The 20196-nt window shown below is 36.5% G+C and overlaps 1 protein-coding gene and 1 pseudogene across 1 annotated transcript; one reads left to right on the plus strand and one right to left on the minus strand.

Annotated features, from left to right (window-relative positions):
- The first annotated feature begins 6498 nt into the window (after positions 1-6498).
- LOC133031909 (uncharacterized) lies at positions 6499-10336 on the plus strand (annotated as a pseudogene).
- An 872-nt stretch (positions 10337-11208) lies between these two features.
- On the minus strand, positions 11209-14137 carry LOC115721227 (uncharacterized). The gene is made up of 3 exons (XM_061105657.1): positions 14066-14137; positions 12062-12733; positions 11209-11979 (listed from the first exon to the last, which is right to left on the minus strand). Exons 2-3 carry the CDS (start codon positions 12428-12430, stop codon positions 11434-11436), a joined length of 915 nt encoding a protein of 304 aa, XP_060961640.1. The 5' UTR covers positions 12431-12733; positions 14066-14137; the 3' UTR covers positions 11209-11433.
- Positions 14138-20196: the final 6059 nt, after the last annotated feature.

Below are 20196 nucleotides of genomic sequence, written 5' to 3' on the forward strand. Positions count from 1 at the left end.
ACAACTTGTATCTAAATACTATGTTTTAGTCACAAGTAAATTTTTGTTATGACTAAAAATCACATTTAGTCACAAAAAATTTATATTATGACTAAAAAATTGTCACTAAAAGTAGTAGTTTTTTATAGTGAATATATCTAGCTGACATGATGAGTCTGACTGTCTGAGCTCCAATAAGGCTATAAATTAACGCAACTATGTTTGTTTGTTTTATGAATATGTAAGCATTGGTAAGCAGGGTCGGCCTTGAATTGAAATGGGTTATAGGCAAAAAAAAAAAAAATTAGGCCTTTACTATAAAAATAAATAGTACTGTTAAAAATTATTAAAAAATATGTATATTTTATAAAAGATATTTTTTTTATTTGGGCCCCAAAAATGAGTGGGCCCTAAGCGTGGGCCTAGCCCGCCTATGCCTAGGGCCGACCCTGTTGGTAAGTAAAAGCTTTTTTTATTTAGATATCCAATTATATATTTAACTTTTAATATTAACCTACGTAAAAATTAAATATCACTTTTAATTTAAGTTTAATACTTCATAAAAATATTATTCTTGTAGGTTTAATGCAATTAAAAATTTAAAATAACTAAAACAACAACTGTCAAGTAATAAAATAAAATAAAAATTATAAAATAAATACACAAAACTAAATATTACAACTTCAACACAACAAGAAATCTAACTTTTAACATTTTTAATAATTTTTATTTTATATATAAATAAATATAATAATATTTTAATATATATTAAATGTAATTGATTGGATCGCTGTTTACTAAAATCTTGAGATTGACATTTAATAACCAATTCAATTCGATTAAAATCTAACTTTTAACATTCAATTTAATTTAATTGTAATTAAATATCTAATTTTAAAAGAATTGGATCAGTTCGGTTCAATTAGATTGGATTGGATCCTATCTATTACCTATATATAAATACGAGTATACTCTTAATGGGTATTACCCATAGGGTAGTATTAAAAAATTTTGAGATTTTATGATTAATTTTTTTATTTAATTAGAAAATTTTCTCATTTTTACATAATATGGGCTGAGATTGTTTTATCAACTGAAAAATAATAATAAAAATAAGTTTTCCGGTAAAAAAATAATAAAAAAAATGGAGTTTGACTTAAATATTTTTATATAAATATATTTTTGATATAGTGTAAAAGAGGAATTTTTTTAATTTTTTTAATTTTTTTAATTAAGTAGTTAAATTAAGTATAGATTTTTAATTTTTTTTTTATTATTTATTATCGGACTAAAATTTAATGATTTAATATTTTTAAAATTAATATTTATAATTAAATTTATTTATTAGTCATTGAAAAGTGTTATATTAATTTAAATGTTTTGAATAATGATCTGTCCAAAAAAAAACTTTAAATGGAGCATATTTTAGAGACAAAGTATATATTCAAGATTCTTCCAATATGAGAACTTTTTAGATAGGGAAGAGATATTCTAATTTGCTAGTGAGAAACCTAATATGTTAAAATTAATAGTCTGAACCATACTTGTACTTTATTATTGTTGTTCACATTGTTACTAGTTTATTACTTCGCCGTGTTAATATTAAGTACTTTAATAAAACAAGAAATGATGAGTTATGAGTAATTCTGACATTATAAATTATATTTATAACAAGAGTATAGTAGCGTTTAATATTTTTTTATAAGTAATATTTTATGATTAGTTAATAATATTTTTTTAAAATTATTTTTTTAAGTTATATGAGATTAATATGTTTAATTATATTAACAATAATATGATACCCACAAAAATTCTAAATACCAATAATATATTTTAACAATTGTCTTTTAACAATATGTGTTTGATTTAAAATGACCTTTGGCAAACATGATCAATCTAAAAGAAGTTGCAGGTAGTAGTATAAGTATAAACCACTACGACTGCGTACAACAAACCGAAAGGAAAAAAGAAAAATCAAACAATTAATGAAAGAAAGAACAGAGAAGACTTTTTGATGAACATAATATGTAAAACGACAAAAGAAAGATGAGACTTTAAAAGAGTTGAATTGAATTGAAGAAATATTGATGAACCTAAAATATAAAACGACAAAAGAAGGATGAATAATAGTTAAAACCCTAAAAAGCTAAAATGAAAACATTATTTGTTACATGCATTGCACAAATGACGTGGATATATGACCGTGTGATGGGGCTCCACGTGGACAAGTTGGCGGCTGCCACTTGCCAACCAATAATTTCTCCCAGACAACTCACACGTGAACCCCTTGTGTTGTGGATCCCTCATCTACCATAAGAAAATTCTACAATGTATTTTGAAAAACCGTGTCTTTTTATATATCAATTTATTTCTTTAAAAATTATAATAAAAGTAAAATTTACAAAAATACTGAAATTTTAAGTAATTTTTATAAAAATATTGTCACACGAGAAAGTTTACAAAAATATTGTGTTTTTATAAAACACTAGTAGAACATAAAACAGAACAACTCAAAACACCAGTAGAACAACTAAAAAATACCAGTAAAATACTAGTGAAAACTTAACACAATATACTGCAGTATGAAACTTATAAAAAAACACAGTATAAAAGTAAAAAATACCGCCTGACAGTATTTTTGTAAAAAAATGACAAAAATAAGTATACCATGTAAATTTTCCTAATAAAATTGTATAAATGTAAAGACTTATAATATCAATTAATAAAGTATCAAATATTACAAAAATAATTGACTTAAACAACATTAGACTCTTTCTAATAATTTGTTACAACCCTTTGTAATCCACCTCACTAATATGACCTCTGAAACACACTAAGTAGTAAATTTCCTTAGCTCACTTCCTCCCGAAATGAGTTTTTGATAGATCTTCTCCTTCTCCTAAAGATATACACTCACTTTCTCTCGGAATGAGACTTGGAAAAGTCTTCTCCTAAAGACTCATGCTTGTTTAAAGCTTCTCTTCAACATATTCTATGAACAGTGTTTGCTAAAATTGATACGCAATATACGCAATTGAATCAAGTAATATAATGATGAAGTAGAGTATCGTTCCAACGAGGATTGATTATCAATTACCAATTAATTAATTATTTGTTTCTATTTGATCAATAATAATTTTGGAGAAAAGTAAATAAATCCAAATAATAATTAAAACTTAAAGAAATAACAATGAAAAAAATAAGGATTATTATAATCTTCAACTATCTTTTATTTACCCAATTTCTCTTCTTCATATTCAATTGACAAGTTGAATTAAGTTGTTTATAATATGGTTAAAGCTTACAAACCCAATCTATGTGAAAACTCCTTATATTTCTGTGGTAAAATTTAATCACAAAGAAAGCATTAAACAAAACAACTCATAAAATCATACAAATAATCTAGATAATTGTAGTGGCCAAAAATTGCTCTAAGCCCAATGAAAAGGCCCAACGATCGAAGTACTTACAAAGCCCACTTACAAGTTAGATACAAAGAATCCATAAGCCCAGTGGCTCACATGGGCCACTCCCAATCCATGCCTTTTGGGTCATACCCATATTCAAATATCCAACCCACAATAAAGCTTGATTTTAAAGTGTAATGTTAGGGTTGACGCGTGGAGGAAGAAGAACGTTAAGTTTCCCAACTAACCCACGAAAATAGCGATCTTCCCTAGCATAGCGGAGCGAGAATATCAACCCTCTGAGTGATACGCTAATAGGAAGACGCTCATCTAGGAACAAACCTAAAAGATGACGCTCATCCCTGGAGAAGTGGGGGAAGACCGTTTCTCTAGGGACGGACCACGTTTCAAGAGATAGCCGTTTTCCTAAGATAATAAATAGGCCCACACTGGGACTGGGTGAAGGGGGAAGAAGGATAGACGAATATTCACACACTCTCTCTCTATAGTTTTACTACCAAACTTATTATTTCTCTACGATCTGACATACTCTTTCTCATTCCGGTGAGCGAGGTTTGACCGTGGATCACCACATAATCATAAACACAGGAAGTATTTATTTACATTTCTTGTTTTCTTTTCTACTTCGCACTATAAATTTACTGACTTGACCGTCGGAGTGCCTTCGGCCGGCACCACCCCGGTGTCCCAAAGTTTAACGGTCATCCTTTGTCTTTGTTCCGCAGGTTGTCGGTGCCCACAAATGCTCATTCCGATCATTGTAGATTTTAGCGTCTACAATTTGGCGCCCACCGTGGGGCCCTGACAAACTGACTGTGAGCAAGGCGATCTATCATTACCACACTTCAAATGGCAGAAGAAGGAGAGTTTGTTGCCCAAGAACAACCCAATGTCAATGAACAGCTTGCCACGATAATGGCCCAGATGCTCGAGATGGCTGAGCGAACTGGAGTTCTGGAGCGAGAAAATGCAACCTTTAAGGAGGAGAACGCAGCATTTAGGAGTGAAAATGCCACAATAAAATCACAAATGGAGTCACAGAAGGCTACCATGACGACTCCCAGTGTTGCTCAAAGTCGGTTCCGAGTTCCAATTGCACCAATGGCATCACTAGACTCAACTCCTATAAGAACAGAGACCTAAGTCTCTGATCAACAAACACTCGGAGGAACGTCGACTCCAACGTTAGGAAGTCATTCTGTCGTAGGAGGTTCTCAACCTCAACAATCTGAACATGTTGATATGCAAATAGATGGGACAAACTCTGGAGGTCTAACGACCAACAATGTTGCCTCTGACCTGCCTACGGTCAGTCTTCCTACAACTGGCCTGCCTACGGTCAGCCTTCCTGCAACTGGCCTGCCTACGGTCAGCCTTCCTACAACTGGTCTGCCTACGGTCAGCCTTCCTACAACTGGCCTGCCTATAGTCAGCCCCCCATCGACTAGCAATTTGGGGATTGGCACTACAACATCTGATCCTCCAAAAACGTCTCCCCTTGAAGGATTCCCACCATCACAGGTAACTGCCACACATGCTATGCTAAACTCTAACCTGAATCCATCTTCTGTTGATGCAGGTCATACCACCATTCATACTCTAACTCAGGAGGATTTGATTGAACGAGCGATCGCTCGGAGGTTCGAATGGATGGAAGCAATGATCCAACGTATCCCAGGGGTTCCAACACCAATAAAGAAAAGTTTGCCTAGCAGTTTTGCTGACTCACCTTTTGTTGACGCCATTGCATTGGTCGAGATGCCAAAGAAGTTTGTGTTCCCATTAATGAGGATGTACGACGGAACAAGCGATCCAAACGATCATATAGCCAGTTATAAACAAAGGATGTTCACTGCCGCCATCCCTCGCGAGTTGCGCGAGGCATGCATGTGTAAGGGGTTTGGGTCTAGCTTGGCTGGCCCAACCCTCCAATGGTACACGAATTTACCCAATAATTCGATCTCTTCTTTTGCTCAGTTAACGGATGTTTTTGTAGAACAATTTGCGAGCAGCAGGAAATTGGAGAAACTCTCAGATGACCTATACCGCATCAAACAAAGGAGAGGCGAATCCTTACGAGACTATGTGGCAAGATTCAATGCTGAAAAAGTTTCCATCACAGCATGCAACGTGGACACAGCCATTACCGCCTTCCGTAAAGGCCTGCAGGTAGAATCTGACCTTTACAAAGAACTCACAAAATATCCATGCAGGACAATGGAGGACGTGCTTGCCAAAGCTTGGGCGCAGATCAAGTGGGAGGAAGACGAATCCAATAGACAATCGACAACATCCTACTCTTACTCTCGCGACAGTAGAGTACCGAAGAGGGTAGAGCGACGACAGTCCTACCATTATTCAGAACCTTATCCAACCAACAGATCACGGTCATACAGAGATAGCGAGAACTCCACCCAATCACACAGACCAAGAGATTACATTGCAAAGACAACACTACCTCGGCGGATGAGGGAATCAGACAAGGGACCGATTCCTGAATACAACCTGAACATTAGCCCTGTCGAAATAGTTGCAGTAATGAAAGGAATGGGAAACCAAGTCAAGTGGCCTGAAAAGATTAAAAAACCAGCAGCAATGCGCGCCACGACAAAGTGGTGTGAATTTCATAATGACCACGGACATACCACTTAGGAATGCATAGCATTAAGATATGAAGTGGCTGGACTCTTGCGCAAAGGTCAATTGCGAGATTTTTTATCAGACAGGGGGAAGATGACCGTGACGGAAGCAAACAAGAGGCCAACAACACCACCAGAACCACCTCAGCACACCCGGACATGTAATGTCATCTCCGGAGGGTCAGAGGTCAGTGGCGTAACATACTCAGCTGCTAAGAGGCATGCACGTGAAATAATCGGGACAGAGGGTAGACCAAAGAAACAACCAGCAGTCTATAACGGCCAGATCATCAGCTTCGTGGACGACGAAGCTTCAGATTTGCTCAATCCTCACCATGATGCTTTAGTCATTTCTTTATTCATTTCGAATTGTTTTACTAAATGTATACTGATCGATAACGGTAGCTCTGCTAACATCTTATTTTTGAATGCTCTTAGGGAGATGTGGATCGACGAGGCCACCATCATCCGCAAATCTACAGTATTGGTTGGGTTCAGTGGAGAGCAGAAACACTCAGTCGGCGAGGTCACACTCCACGTTTATGCAGAAGGAGTCAACCTACAGACGAAGTTCATTGTAGTTGACTCTCCATCAGCTTATAATGCAATCTTGGGCCGACCGTGGATCCATTCCATGAAAGTTGTGCCATCCACATACCACCAAGTGATCAGGTTCCCAACCAAGTGGGGAGTGAAAGAAATATGGGGAGCCCAAAAAACTGCTCGAGATTGTTATCAAAACTCGCTAAAAGAGAAATCGGCAACATTATAGCAGCTACAGCAGTCCAGTCCAACCTTTGCACCGGATGAACCTAGTATGGAAGACCTAGATGACGTGTGCATTAGCAAGGAGTTCCCAGACCATAAAGTTCAGATTGGAACAAAGCTTACACCTGAGTTTCGAGCCAGGCTGATCGAATTCTTAATCAAACGCCATCACTGCTTTGCATGGTCCCATGAGGACATGACAGGTATTGATTCTAACATTATTGTTCACAAGTTGCAGGTTGACCCTGATTACCCACCGGTCCGACAAAAAAGACGTAAATTTGCACCCGATCGCAACAAGGTGATAAATGAAGAGATACAAAAACTAATCGACGTGGGATCAGTCAGAGAGGTTGATTATCCTGACTGGTTAGCAAACGTAGTAGTTGTGAAGAAGAAGAATGGAAAATGGAGGGTATGTATCGACTTTACTGATCTCAACAAGGCATGTCCGAAGGATTCGTTTCCACTTCCTCACATTGACATGATGGTAGACGCAACAGCTGGACATGAATTGTTGAGTTTCATGGATGCCTTCTCTGGTTATAACCAAATCTTAATGCATCCCAATGATCAAGAAAAAACATCATTCATAACTGAGCGAGGGACTTTTTGCTACAAAGTCATGCCGTTCGGACTAAAGAATGCAGGGGCCACGTACCAAAGGCTAGTCAATCGAATGTTTGCCGACATGCTTGGAAAGACGATGGAAGTTTACATTGACGACATGCTTGTCAAATCTTTAGCAGCAGAGAATCACCTCGATCACCTCAAGCAAGAATTCCAGGTATTAGAAAAATACAATATGAAACTTAATCCTACTAAATGCTCTTTTGGTGTCTCTTCAGGAAAATTCTTAGGTTACCTCGTCACAAAAAGAGGGATCGAAGCAAATCCAGACCAGATAAGATCAATCCAAAATATACAATCTCCAAAGTCAATCAAAGATATTCAACGTCTCAACGGAAGGATAGCAGCGCTCAGCCGTTTCATTTCAAAGTCATCCGACCGCTGCCACTTATTCTTTTCAACTCTTAGAAAGACCAAAGACTTTGTGTGGACGGAGGAATGCGAAGAAGCGCTAAGACAACTCAAGAGCTATCTTAGCTCCCCTCCACTCCTAGCAAAGCCTAAGGATGGAGAAACACTGTACATGTATCTGGCAGTTTTAGAAGCAGCGGTCAGCGCCGCACTAGTTCGAGAAGATGAAGGAAAGCAACAACCGATTTACTACGTTTCGAAGACATTGCTAGATGCTGAAACAAGATACACTCAGTTGGAAAAATTGGCCTTAGCGCTTGTCACAGCAGGACGCAAGCTCAGGCCCTATTTCCAGTGTCATCCTATAGTGGTGCTAACCCAATACCCACTCCGTAGCATTCTACACAAACCGGAACTTTCTGGACGCATGACCAAATGGGCTGTTGAGCTCAGTGAATACGACATAACATATCAACCGAGGACAGCCATCAAGTCACAGGTATTGGCCGATTTTATTGTTGACTTTTCTTGTGTTGGACAGGTACAAGCTGAAAAGGAATTATTATGCTTAAACGAGCAAACCAACTCGACATGGATGCTAGCAGTAGATGGATCAAGCAATAGTAAGGGGAGTGGCCTAGGAATCGTCCTTACCTCCCCTCAAGGAGATGTTATCCAGCGGGCGATCAGATGTGACTTCAAACTTACCAACAATGAGGCTGAATACGAGGCGTTGATCGCTGGGCTAGATCTATCCATTGAGTTGAATGCCAAAACCATTGAAGTCATGTCAGATTCTCAACTTATCGTAAACCAACTCAACGGGTCATACCAGGCCAAAGATTCAAAAATGGCATCCTATCTCCAGATTGTTCAAGACAAGATTTCAAGATTCACAAAATTCACCATTAACCAAGTGTCGAGACTAGAGAACAACCACGCCGACGCTCTTGCTAATCTCGGCTCATCCATTCAAATCAAAGATGGAGTCACCATTCCTGTGGTGATAATGCAATGGCCAGCAACATGGAAACCCAACGAAGATGTAAAAAATATGAATGAACAAGACAACTGGATGACGCCAATAATGCAGTACCTAGAGGATGGAACCCTACCACATGACAAGAACGAGTCAAGAAAAATAAGAGCTAAAGTGGCCAGATTTACACTCTACAATGGGAAACTCTATAGACGATCATTCTCAGGGCCATTACTCAGATGTCTATTACCAGCTGAATCCAATTACATTCTCCAAGAGCTACATCAAGGTGAATGCGGAAACCACTCAAGCCATCAGAGTTTATGCAACAAAGCTCTAACAATAGGCTACTATTGGCCAACCATGCGAGCGGACTCCTATAATTTTGTTCAACAATGCGACAAGTGCCAAAGGTTTGCTCAAATATCTCATTTACCTCCAGAGAAGCTCCACTCTTCACTTACACCATGGCCATTTATGAGATGGGGGATGGACATTGTAGGCAAGATGCCAACTGCTCCAGGGCAGAGGGTATTCATGCTAGCCTTAACTGACTACTTCACCAAATGGGTAGAAGCTGAAGCCTTCGCACAAGTTAGAGATCGAGAGGTAAAAAACTTTATCTGGAAAAATATAATATGCAGGTTCAGAATTCCAAAGGAGATAGTTACGGACAACGGTTCACAGTTCATAAGCCAAGACTTCCAAAGCTTTTGTGCAGAATGGGGGATACAATTATCATTCTCAACACCACGATACCCTCAAGCAAACAGACAAGCAGAATCAACCAACAAGACAATAGTCAGCACACTCAAAAAACGTCAAGAGAAAGCCAAAGGGAGATGGGCAGATGAATTACCAGGGGTACTGTGGTCTTACCGGACAACAACAAAGACCTCGACTGGAGAGACCCCATTTGCATTGACATATGGAACTGAAGCGGTCATCCCAGCAGAAATCGAAATACCAACCATCAGATATGAACACTCCACGGATGATCTAAATCAATAGACCATGAACACAAAACTTGATTTGTTAGACGAAAAGAGAGAACAAGCACTTATCAGAATAGCAGCATACCAGCAAAAGGTGGCCCAACATTTCAATAAGAACATTAGGGTCCGACAATTCAAGGAAGGAGAATGGGTACTACGATGAGTGTTCCAAAACACGAAGGAAGAAGGAGCAGGCAAGTTAGGACCCAATTGGGAGGTGCCTTACCAAATTACAAAGATAGTTGGCCAAGGAGCATACAAACTCCGAGCAGCAGATGGAAGAAACATAAGAAATAGCTGGAATGCCATACACCTTAAGAAATACCATTTCTAATCACATGTATGGCAAAACAATGCCCCCCTTGTACACTGTCATTCTACATAGTGGATTTTCGCATGCTCCGCCCGTGATTTTTTCCCGAAAGGGTTTCCACGTAAATACCTGTGTCAATTGTTTTAAGTGTTTGTTATATTTTGGAGCTCAAAAACGTAAAATAAAAGTAATAACAAGTGAGCCACGCTCAACCAGAATATTCACTTACAAAGTAAGTAATAGGAGCTACGCTCAACTCAGATATTCACTTACAAAGTAAGTAACATGAGCTACGCTCAACCCAACAATTCACTTAAAAAGTAAGTAATATGAGCTACGCTCAACCCAACTTTTCACTTATAAAATAAGTGACATGAGCTACGCTCAACCCAACTATTCACTTAAAAAGTAAGTAATATGAGCTACGCTCAACCCAACTTTTCACTTATAAAATAGGTGACATGAGCTACGCTCATCCCAAATATTCACTTATAAAATAAGTGACATGAGCTACGCTCAACCCAACTATTCACTTACAAAGTAAGTAATAGGAGCCATGCTCAACCCAACTTTTCACTTATAAAATAAGTGATAAGAGCTACGCTCAACCCAACTTTTCACTTATAAAATAAGTGACATGAGCTACGCTCAACCCAACTATTCACTTACAAAGTAAGTAATAGGAGCTACGCTCAACCCAACTTTTCACTTATAAAATAAGTAACATGAGCTACGCTCAATCCAACTATTCACTTACAAAGTAAGTAATAGGAGCTACGCTCAACCCACGCTCAACCCAACTATTCACTTATAAAGTAAGTGATAGGAATTACACTCAACCCAAGTATTCACTCACAAATTAAGTGATAAGGGCTGCGACCAACCCACCTATTCATCTATAAACTCAAGCCTTCAGAATTGCGTTCAATCGTAACTAAATATAAAATTTACTCAACAGTGTTACGGTCAGCCAAGTGCGATGTACTCAGTCAAGCTGTTCCAAAGTCTAAGTTTTAGTGACCCTCACTAAGACTTAGACTAGGGGATATAGTACATGGATCAATGCAAAATTTACATCAACCGAATAACATAAAACATCAGCAAAATGAAAAATGAAGAATATTAATACCAAATTAAGATAATAAGTCACACCACCACAAAAGCAACGTTCATACATCAAAGCGTCATAAAATTCAAAAGGGTCATCACTAAGAGGATGTCCGCACATCAAAAGGATCGTTAAGCATACATACTTAATGCCACAATGGCGATGTTCATACTTTAAACAAATTGGACCTAAAGTTTAAATCAATTGTCACTTGTAAACAAAAGGGAGAACTTAAAAGACCCACTATGGAGTAATGGTACCATCTTCAGCAATGGAGAACATCACATCGTCAATGCCACTCCCGCCAGAAACAGAAGTATGAGCGTCGACACCCATACTAGGGACAGAGGTATGAGCATCAGCGCCCTCATCAAACACAGAGATATGAGCGTCAACATCCATTTCATTCTCTTGCTCAAGAGCCAAATATTCTTCATGAAGTGCAATAGCACCATCGACGTCCCATCCACGATGGAGCCCTTTCTTATACTGTATCATCAACTCCCCCCTTGTCTTGATGGCAGTCTTGAGTGAAATATCATCAACCTCCTGGTACAATGCGACATACTTAGCCTCCTCCTCCTTGAGTTTGGCACGCACACGCTCCAACTCAGTATTCAACGAGGAATAATCCCGTTTTAGCTTGTCATATGATGATTTGGTAGTCTCTCCTTCCAGTTTCAAGTTCTCCACTTCCTTTCTAAGTCTAGAATGCTCCTTGTTCAAAGCTCTGTTCTTTTGATCAAGCGAAATTGTGTCACGCCTTAAGTAGAGGACTGCTTGAATAGCCTACAAAAAACAAGTTGAATTACCACGAGTAACACACAAAAATAACTACATATGCGTACATACAAATTCTTTCCAAACTTACTTGGTAAATCGTAGAAACACCGTAATTCGCTCGCCCCGCAACTCCGATGCCCCTCAAACGCTCTTCATCTCTCGGATGGAGAAGAGCCTCAACATGACCTTCGATAAAAGCAGGGTCAGAGTAGGCCGAAATGTTGGAAGAGATGGACAGGTTGATCATACTCTCCTCAATAGACAACTCGCTGTCACCCCTCAGTGGAGAAGCCGCAACCACACCATCAGCTGGCAACTGAGAGCTATCGGTTCCATGTTCCTTAGCAGGAACTCGAGGTTTCACAACATGACTTGTGGTCTTCTTAGACCTCTTTCCAAGTAAATTAGTCTTACCCCTAGCGACAGCATCATCCGCTCCACAAACCTTGAAAGTCATCCTCTTATAATAACAGTTTGCAAGGAAACGTTCTTCTTCCGTTAAATGACGAATCAAAGAGAAGGGACCACTAACCTTCTCTAAAGCTCGGGTCAACAAAAGGATGGGGACGCGCTTGAAAACGTTGAGTGAAAAAAATACTACCTTCTTGACGTTGCGCACCTCTCCACAAATTCCCAACACAAGATTTATCCAAAACAAGAAGCTTGTTATGGGCTCTTTGATCGGAAGGAATAGAGAGCAAGTCGTTAACTCGAGCTTCGGACCAATACCCCCCTCGAGGATATCGAGTGAGCCCCTTACCTATAATGACAAAGAGAAGTAATTAGTATTCATAGACAAATCAAGTATCAAATAAAAAAAAAACGACAAAGAAACCAACACTCCTCACGCACTTAAGGTTCTCCATGAAGTAGGAACCTCATAATCACTCGTTCCAAATAGGTCACCTTTGACAAAACAATATTTCTTCCTCCAACCCCTCTTGTTGCTCGGAACCAGCTCCGTTACCCAAGCTTTTTTGTTCGCTCTAAGAGTGAATAGAAATCGACCCTTATCTGTATCGTGTTGTTTAAGATAATAACTTGACTGAAAATCTACAAGGTCAACCCTCTTACCCTTCACTCTAACTATGACTTCTATACCCAACAATAACCTCCAAGCATTTGGCATAAGTTGGCTAGGAGCTACCTCATAATAGTCCAATACTTCTTGTACAAATGGAGGGAAAGGGAATCGAAAGCCAATCCTAAAAGGAAATTCATACATACAAACCCAATCGCCACTATCCCAATCGGGACGCTCAGCGATAGTTGGAAGTCGCATTTGTATAGAAGAATGAATCTCATATTGATGTCGCATGCATAGGATATCACCCTTAGTCATACTAGACCTCGGGTTCTCCCTCAAAAAGTGAAGGGACCGCCCGACATACTCATTCTTGTCACCCTCATAATCATGTACCATTATTGCATACTCAAGAGCTCGAGGCTCTCCATCAATCTTACATACATTCTCATCAAAAACTTCCCCCTCATCATCACTGTCAACCAAAGTGACTTGAGGTAATGGTTGAGCATTAGGAATATCTTCATCACTATCCAACATTGAATGAGCACCTCCTTCTGTAGAAGAAGGGACCCCAATCATTAATGGTGAAGTCACACTTTCCCAAGATCCCATCTCACCACTCAACAAGAGTATGGTCACAAACACTAGACAAAATTTAATGATCTATGAAAACTCAAAATATAGATATGCTATGATATCCAACGATCATACTACACGTCATATAAAAACATTACATCCATGCTACGCATTATGCTTTTATTAAAATTTTAGTGGACGTATTATGCATCAAGCTCATACAAAATCCTACGGTCATACCACACCCACTATGCTTATCAAAAAATTCTTGTTACTTTTATACAAAAATTCTATGGTCATACTATGCAAGCCATGGATAAGTTCAAAACACAAAAATTCTACTATTTGTTACAAATTCGAATCAGAGCATACAAACACTTCACATTTAAGATTATGAATAATACACTATTCCATGAACACCAAAAATATCAAGAACCCCAAGAATAAAATAATATTCTAAATAGTGAAAGAAAGACTAGAAATACTTACCAACAAGAGAGACTTCTTAGCCTTTCACCACACAAAGCTCTCCTCCACACCACTTGAAAATGAAAGAAGACAAATGACAAATAAAAATTAGTGGTCCTACTTATATAGTACAATACAAAGGAGGGAAAATGAGTATTTCAATGAACCAATACACTTCCTAAACCTACAATCAGCCCATACACGGGTTGCATCAATTTTTTGATGAATGTATATATGCACACACTCATGTGATCTTGCAAATCACTACAAATATAAATTGTCTACATCAACAAAAGTCACTTTAAGTGGAATGCAAAAAGAAAAGGCATTACATTACCTAATATTGGTACTATTAATATAAAATAAATATATATATGTGGAATGGTCAACTCAAGACTAGTGTAATAAACATTTACTCTCACATATACACATATATATGTAGTACTTATTTAGACCACCACACACTCCTACGGTGGTATTTTCTAATCACCAAAATATATTGTTTATTCACATTTCACATCAAGTTTAAGACATGAAGTGACAATGCACACTCATTTCATGTTTGTTGTGTACTTTTTACTTCTTCCACTACACAATGATCTTATATCCTTATAGACCTTTTTCATAGCCTATAAGGGACGTGAATGACCACATCACATTCAGGTACCATTCCAAATATAATTTTATATTTGTATGTGCATCTTTCATGATATATATATATTCTTATATATGTGATACACTAACCCAATATTATTTTTATTAGTAGTATAGAAACTACCACCTCACACTCCTTTACAAAATCAAATTTAGTTGAATCTATTATGAGTCATGGAGTAGAAACACTTATTCATACCATGTATATACATATAGCCTTTTATTACTTGTCCACCCATATACTAAGTTTATACTCAACATGTATTGTCCAATCACATCGATCGTAAACATCAAAGAAAACTACTCTCTATGTACAATATGAATATATATACATGTGATTAAATTTACAAAGTATTTAAAACTAACATTGCTTCACACTCATAAAATCACAAGGGACAAAATCTCATATGAACCTCTCAATCTATTGGCGCTCAGCCATACGCAAGGCATCGAACATGAGTTTTTAATGTTTTGCTCATTGGAAAACTATATTCAATACTCATTCACTTATCTCCATTCATTCCCTTGCTCGAATTGCCTCCAACTCTAATTAGCTACAATTTCAAATTGAACAAGATGAGGCACCAACAAATTGAAGATAAACAACACACTTGCCTTGAAAGTCACTGATGTAACAAGCCCTCATCAAAACAAAATTACTTATAGATATATTCAGTCTAACTACTTCAACTTATGCCGGCCCAATCATTCTCGATCTAAAATCACGCTTACAGGCACTCTGAGTCAATCATGCACGCCTACGAGTAATGCTCTTTAATTTGAGTATAACCCAACTTAAAGAGCAAGGGACAAACTGTAGTGGCCAAAAATTGCTCTAAGCCCAATGAAAAGGCCCAACGATCGAAGTACTTACAAAGCCCACTTACAAGTTAGATACAAAGAACCCATAAGCCCAGTGGCTCACATGGGCCACGCCCAATCCATGCCTTTTGGGTCATACCCATATTCAAATATCCAACCCACAATAAAGCTTGATTTTAAAGTGTAATGTTAGGGTTGACGCGTGGAGGAAGAAGAACGTTAAGTTTCCCAACTAACCCACGAAAATAGCGATCTTCCCTAGCATAGCGGAGCGAGAATATCAACCCTCTGAGTGATACGCTAATGGGAAGACGCTCATCTAGGAACAAACCTAAAAGATGACGCTCATCCCTGGAGAAGTGGGGGAAGACCGTTTCTCTAGGGACGGACCACGTTTCAAGAGGTAGCCGTTTTCCTAAGATAATAAATAGGCCCACACTGGGACTGGGTGAAGGGGAAAGAAGGATAGACGAATATTCACTCTCTCTCTCTATAGTTTTACTACCAAACTTATTATTTCTCTACGATCTGACATACTCTTTCTCATTCCGGTGAGCGAGGTTTGACCGTGGATCACCACATAACCATAAACACAGGAAGTATTTATTTACATTTCTTGTTTTCTTTTCTACTTCGCACTATAAATTTACTGACTTGACCGTCGGAGTGCCTTCGGCCGGCACCACCCCGGTGTCCCAAGGTTTTACGGTCATCCTTTGTCTTTGTTCCGCAGGTTGTCGGTGCCCACAAACGCTCATTCCGATCATTGTAGATTTTAGCGTCTACAATAATTTCGTCCTAAATTAATTTGCATCAATAACAATCAAAGCATATTCAAATCTCACTTCTTAGAATTTTGATTCGAATTCATAAATAACAACTATCGGTGATTAGTCAATAATTGTAAAATTAAATCAGATTGCATGGAATTAAAATAAGAGAAGAAGATGAAATTGAATAACTACATTAACCCATAAAATAAATTCAAGTGGTTCACATAATAATCCTTAAAAAAAATTAGCTCATAAAAGTTGTGATGAGTCCATATTTGTCTTATAAATATGATCAATTTATGTATTAATATTCTTAAATTGATTCTTTGAATTATTGATTAGTGTGATTTCAATTTGTTAGGTTATTTTTAAAGACTATTCATGCATTTAGAGTCTTTTGGAGGGCTTTTAGCATATTTTGGTGGAAAATAGTGGAAGCCGACGAGCTCGGTTTTACAAGCCGGAGTTTAATTGTGAATTTTGACGATCTTACAGGTAGAACTAGACTTGGAGCTCAACATGAAAGTTTTAGATCTCGGTCTTAGCTTTCCATAACATCTTGAATTGTCCAATTCCAAATAATATTGAGAGAGTTATGGCTAAAATATTATCATTCATTGCAACAGAAATTTCTAAAAAGAAAAAAAGATAACGAAAAAAAAAGATAGTTTTCAAGTAGAGTTGCAATTTTTTTTTAAAGATGTGTTATCTTTTCTTTTAGTGAGATATTTCCTAATACTATAAATAGAATCCTAATTCTAATGGGATTCTTCTATCTTTTCAAGTACTATAAATAGAATCCTAATTCTAAGGGGATTCATCTATCTTTTCAAGCACTATAAATAGAATCTTAATTCTAAGGGGATTCATCTATCTTTTTAAGCACTATAAATAGGACCTCTTAAGCTACGAATTTATTGATTCAAAAGCTACAAATTAGATAGAGCAAGGAAGAGACGGAGATCGGCTTCGAGTGTTCTTCATTCTAGTTCTTTTCTTCTCCTTCTACTCTTATTATATACTATGATTTTTATTATAATGTCTAATTCAGGGTAGTTTTCTTAGTTAAGGGTTATTCAAAGCCCGAGACATGAATTCTTAGTTTCATTATTGAATGTTAATTTCTAGTTTCCATTATATCAAATTATTTTTATTTTTCTATGTCAATGCTATGATTATTGTTTTAATCTTATTTAGATGACTACTAAATTAGGTTTTACTTTAATCTACCGTCATCTTAGGACTACTATTCACTTAATAGTCTAAAATTCTAAGTGTTTGTGATAAATTACAATTTTTATTTATGATGAAGAATAGAACCTAGGTTAAATAAATTATATGCTTCATTGATTTTGTTGCCTAGATTAGTCTATCTCCATAAAACTCAATGCTTTATCTAAGTTAAATAAATTGCATGCTTCATGGATTTACTATTTAGGTAAAAGAGTTAATTATTGATTACATATAATAGGGAGATTGGGATAATTGACTGCTTCAGCTTTATTTACGGGATTAATAGTTTGATTGGAAACTGAAAATTACATTCTTTAATAGAAATTAGGAATGACTGTTAAGGGTGGCAAATAACCTTTAACTAGTTTCTCATATCGTAGTGTCACTTTAAATTTAGTGTTTTCTTTAATTTTTATTCTAATCATCAAAACCTCCATTTTTCTAATTCTTATTACTAAATTGTGAATAATTAAATAAATATAGTCCTCGTGGGATCGATCCTTACTTACGATTATACTAAAATAATTGGAAGTATTGGAATTAAAAAATAGTAAATTTATGCCCTAAATAAAACTCATTTCAATATAATCAGATTTACTTATTAATATAGATCAGAAATAATATTTAATGTTGCATGGTTAACATGATTTATTTCATGATTATATGTAGATAATGTATGAATTCTATTTAAGTCCAGAACATATCAATTTGTTAATGATTATAGTGTTGTCAACACAGTGGAATATAATCTTAATTATATGTTCGAAAGTTTATTCCGTGATTTGTTAGAACACTGGATTTAGACTGACATGGTATAATCAGCGATAGGTATTCTTACACCTTGGATAAGTGTTATGTCCTTTCCAGGACATTGGCAAAGTTTACCAGCATCTGATGTATGGAGTATACATCAGAAGGGACCGATATTGAACTTTGATTAGATATATTAGAATTTACCGTAATATCTATTCAATTCAATATCACCTGTTGATCCTAGATCAAATGATCTTAATCCTGATATGATTAGGTTCAATCTCAAGAGTGTTATTCGTGTTCTTTGATTTGTTAGTTAAGCCTACTTTTGGGTCAGGGTGATACGTACATTTTGGGAACACGGTAGTGCAATTGAGTGGGAGCGCTAACATAAATATGGAATCTATAGCTTCTATCTGGCGAATAGAAAGTAAAGGATGATTTCCTTCGAGCTTAACCAAACGAAAATAAATGGTGGAGATCTCATTTCACTTAGCTGAAATATCATTTATACAGGGTTAAGTGTTTTAAGGATAAAATACATTGTAGGGTGTTACGGTAATTTAATCCCTTTACAGTGTAAATCATCTATATAGAGGATCATTGATCACATTAGGATTATAACAATGGATAACTAATGACGTGTCTATATCGTGGAACATATAGAGCGTTCTATATATTGAGAGTGCAATTCTAAGTTCTATGCGTGGATTCAACGAAGAAATAATAAGTCAGTGAATTTAAGATATAAATTCTTGATTTGCTTATTGGAAGCTCGGATATATAGACCCATGGTCCCCATACTAGTTGAGACCACACTGCTTGTAAGACTCAGTTATTGATTTTAATTAATCAATTATAATTCTAAAGTTAGACTATGTCTACTTTATGAATTTTCACTAAGCAAGGGCGAAATTGTAAAGAAAAGAGATTCTAGGTTTATTTATTAATTAAGAGACTTTATATGTCTAATTAATTAATATATTAAATGACAATATTATTTAATAATTAATTTTTAGTTATTAAATAATTAGAATTGGCATTTAAATGGTTGAATTTGAAAAATTGGCGTTTTGAGAAAATGAGATGCAGAAATGATAAAACAGTAAAATTGCATAAGTGAGGCCCATTATCCAAGGCCCATGGCCGGCCACACTTATAGGCTATTATCATTTATTTTTTTATTATTTAAATGCCAAATAATTCTAACTTAAACCTAGGTGGTTACCTATAAATAGATAGTGATGGCTCTCATTCACACTTAACTTTGTGAACTTTGTCAGATGAAATTGAGCCTCCTATTCTCTATAGCCTAAACCACTTCCCTCTTCTTTTCTTCTCTAAATTTCGAATCCCTTGAGTGAATGAGTGAGTGCCCACACACATCAAGTGGTATCTCAATCAGTGTGTAAGACTGTGGAAAACCATCCAACAAGAAGGAGAATCAGCATCAAAGGAAGGAGAGAAAGAGATCCAGGTTCAAATATTGATAATGCTCTGCTACAGAAAGGAATCAAGGGCTAGATATCTGAACGGAAGGAGTCATTATATTCCGCTGCACCCAATGTAAGGTTTCCTAAACTTTATATGTGTTTATTTCATTGTTTTAGAATTTATATTAGGATGTTAATGAAACATACAAGGTAGTAAATCTAGATCCTGGTAAAATATATCCAACACTTACGACACGCATCAAGTTGAAAAACTGAGTTTTTGCAAATGCCAATGATTATTACAGAATAATAGTAAAAAATACAACTATCACAGTCTGCAGCAGCAGAATGTAATTCTATCACTGCAGAACACAGTTTAGCATAAACAAATCAGAATCAGAAATATAAATTCAGCAAAAAATAAAATCACTTCACAAGTTTAGACTCCCTCTAAAACTTTGCCGCAATCCTTTGTAATTCACTT

This window comes from Cannabis sativa, chromosome X (genome assembly GCF_029168945.1).
Source record: "Cannabis sativa cultivar Pink pepper isolate KNU-18-1 chromosome X, ASM2916894v1, whole genome shotgun sequence".
NCBI classification, from domain to species: Eukaryota; Viridiplantae; Streptophyta; class Magnoliopsida; order Rosales; family Cannabaceae; genus Cannabis; species Cannabis sativa.

Excerpts from the sequence above, each read along its gene's own strand:
- LOC115721227 (XM_061105657.1), bottom strand. The coding sequence starts at position 12,430 with ATGACTTTCAAGGTTTGTGGAGCGGATGATGCTGTCGCTAGGGGTAAG. Across the intron at positions 11,980-12,061 it reads GTGTTTCTACGATTTACCAA|GCTATTCAAGCAGTCCTCTA; the intron begins GTAAGTTTGGAA and ends TGTTTTTTGTAG.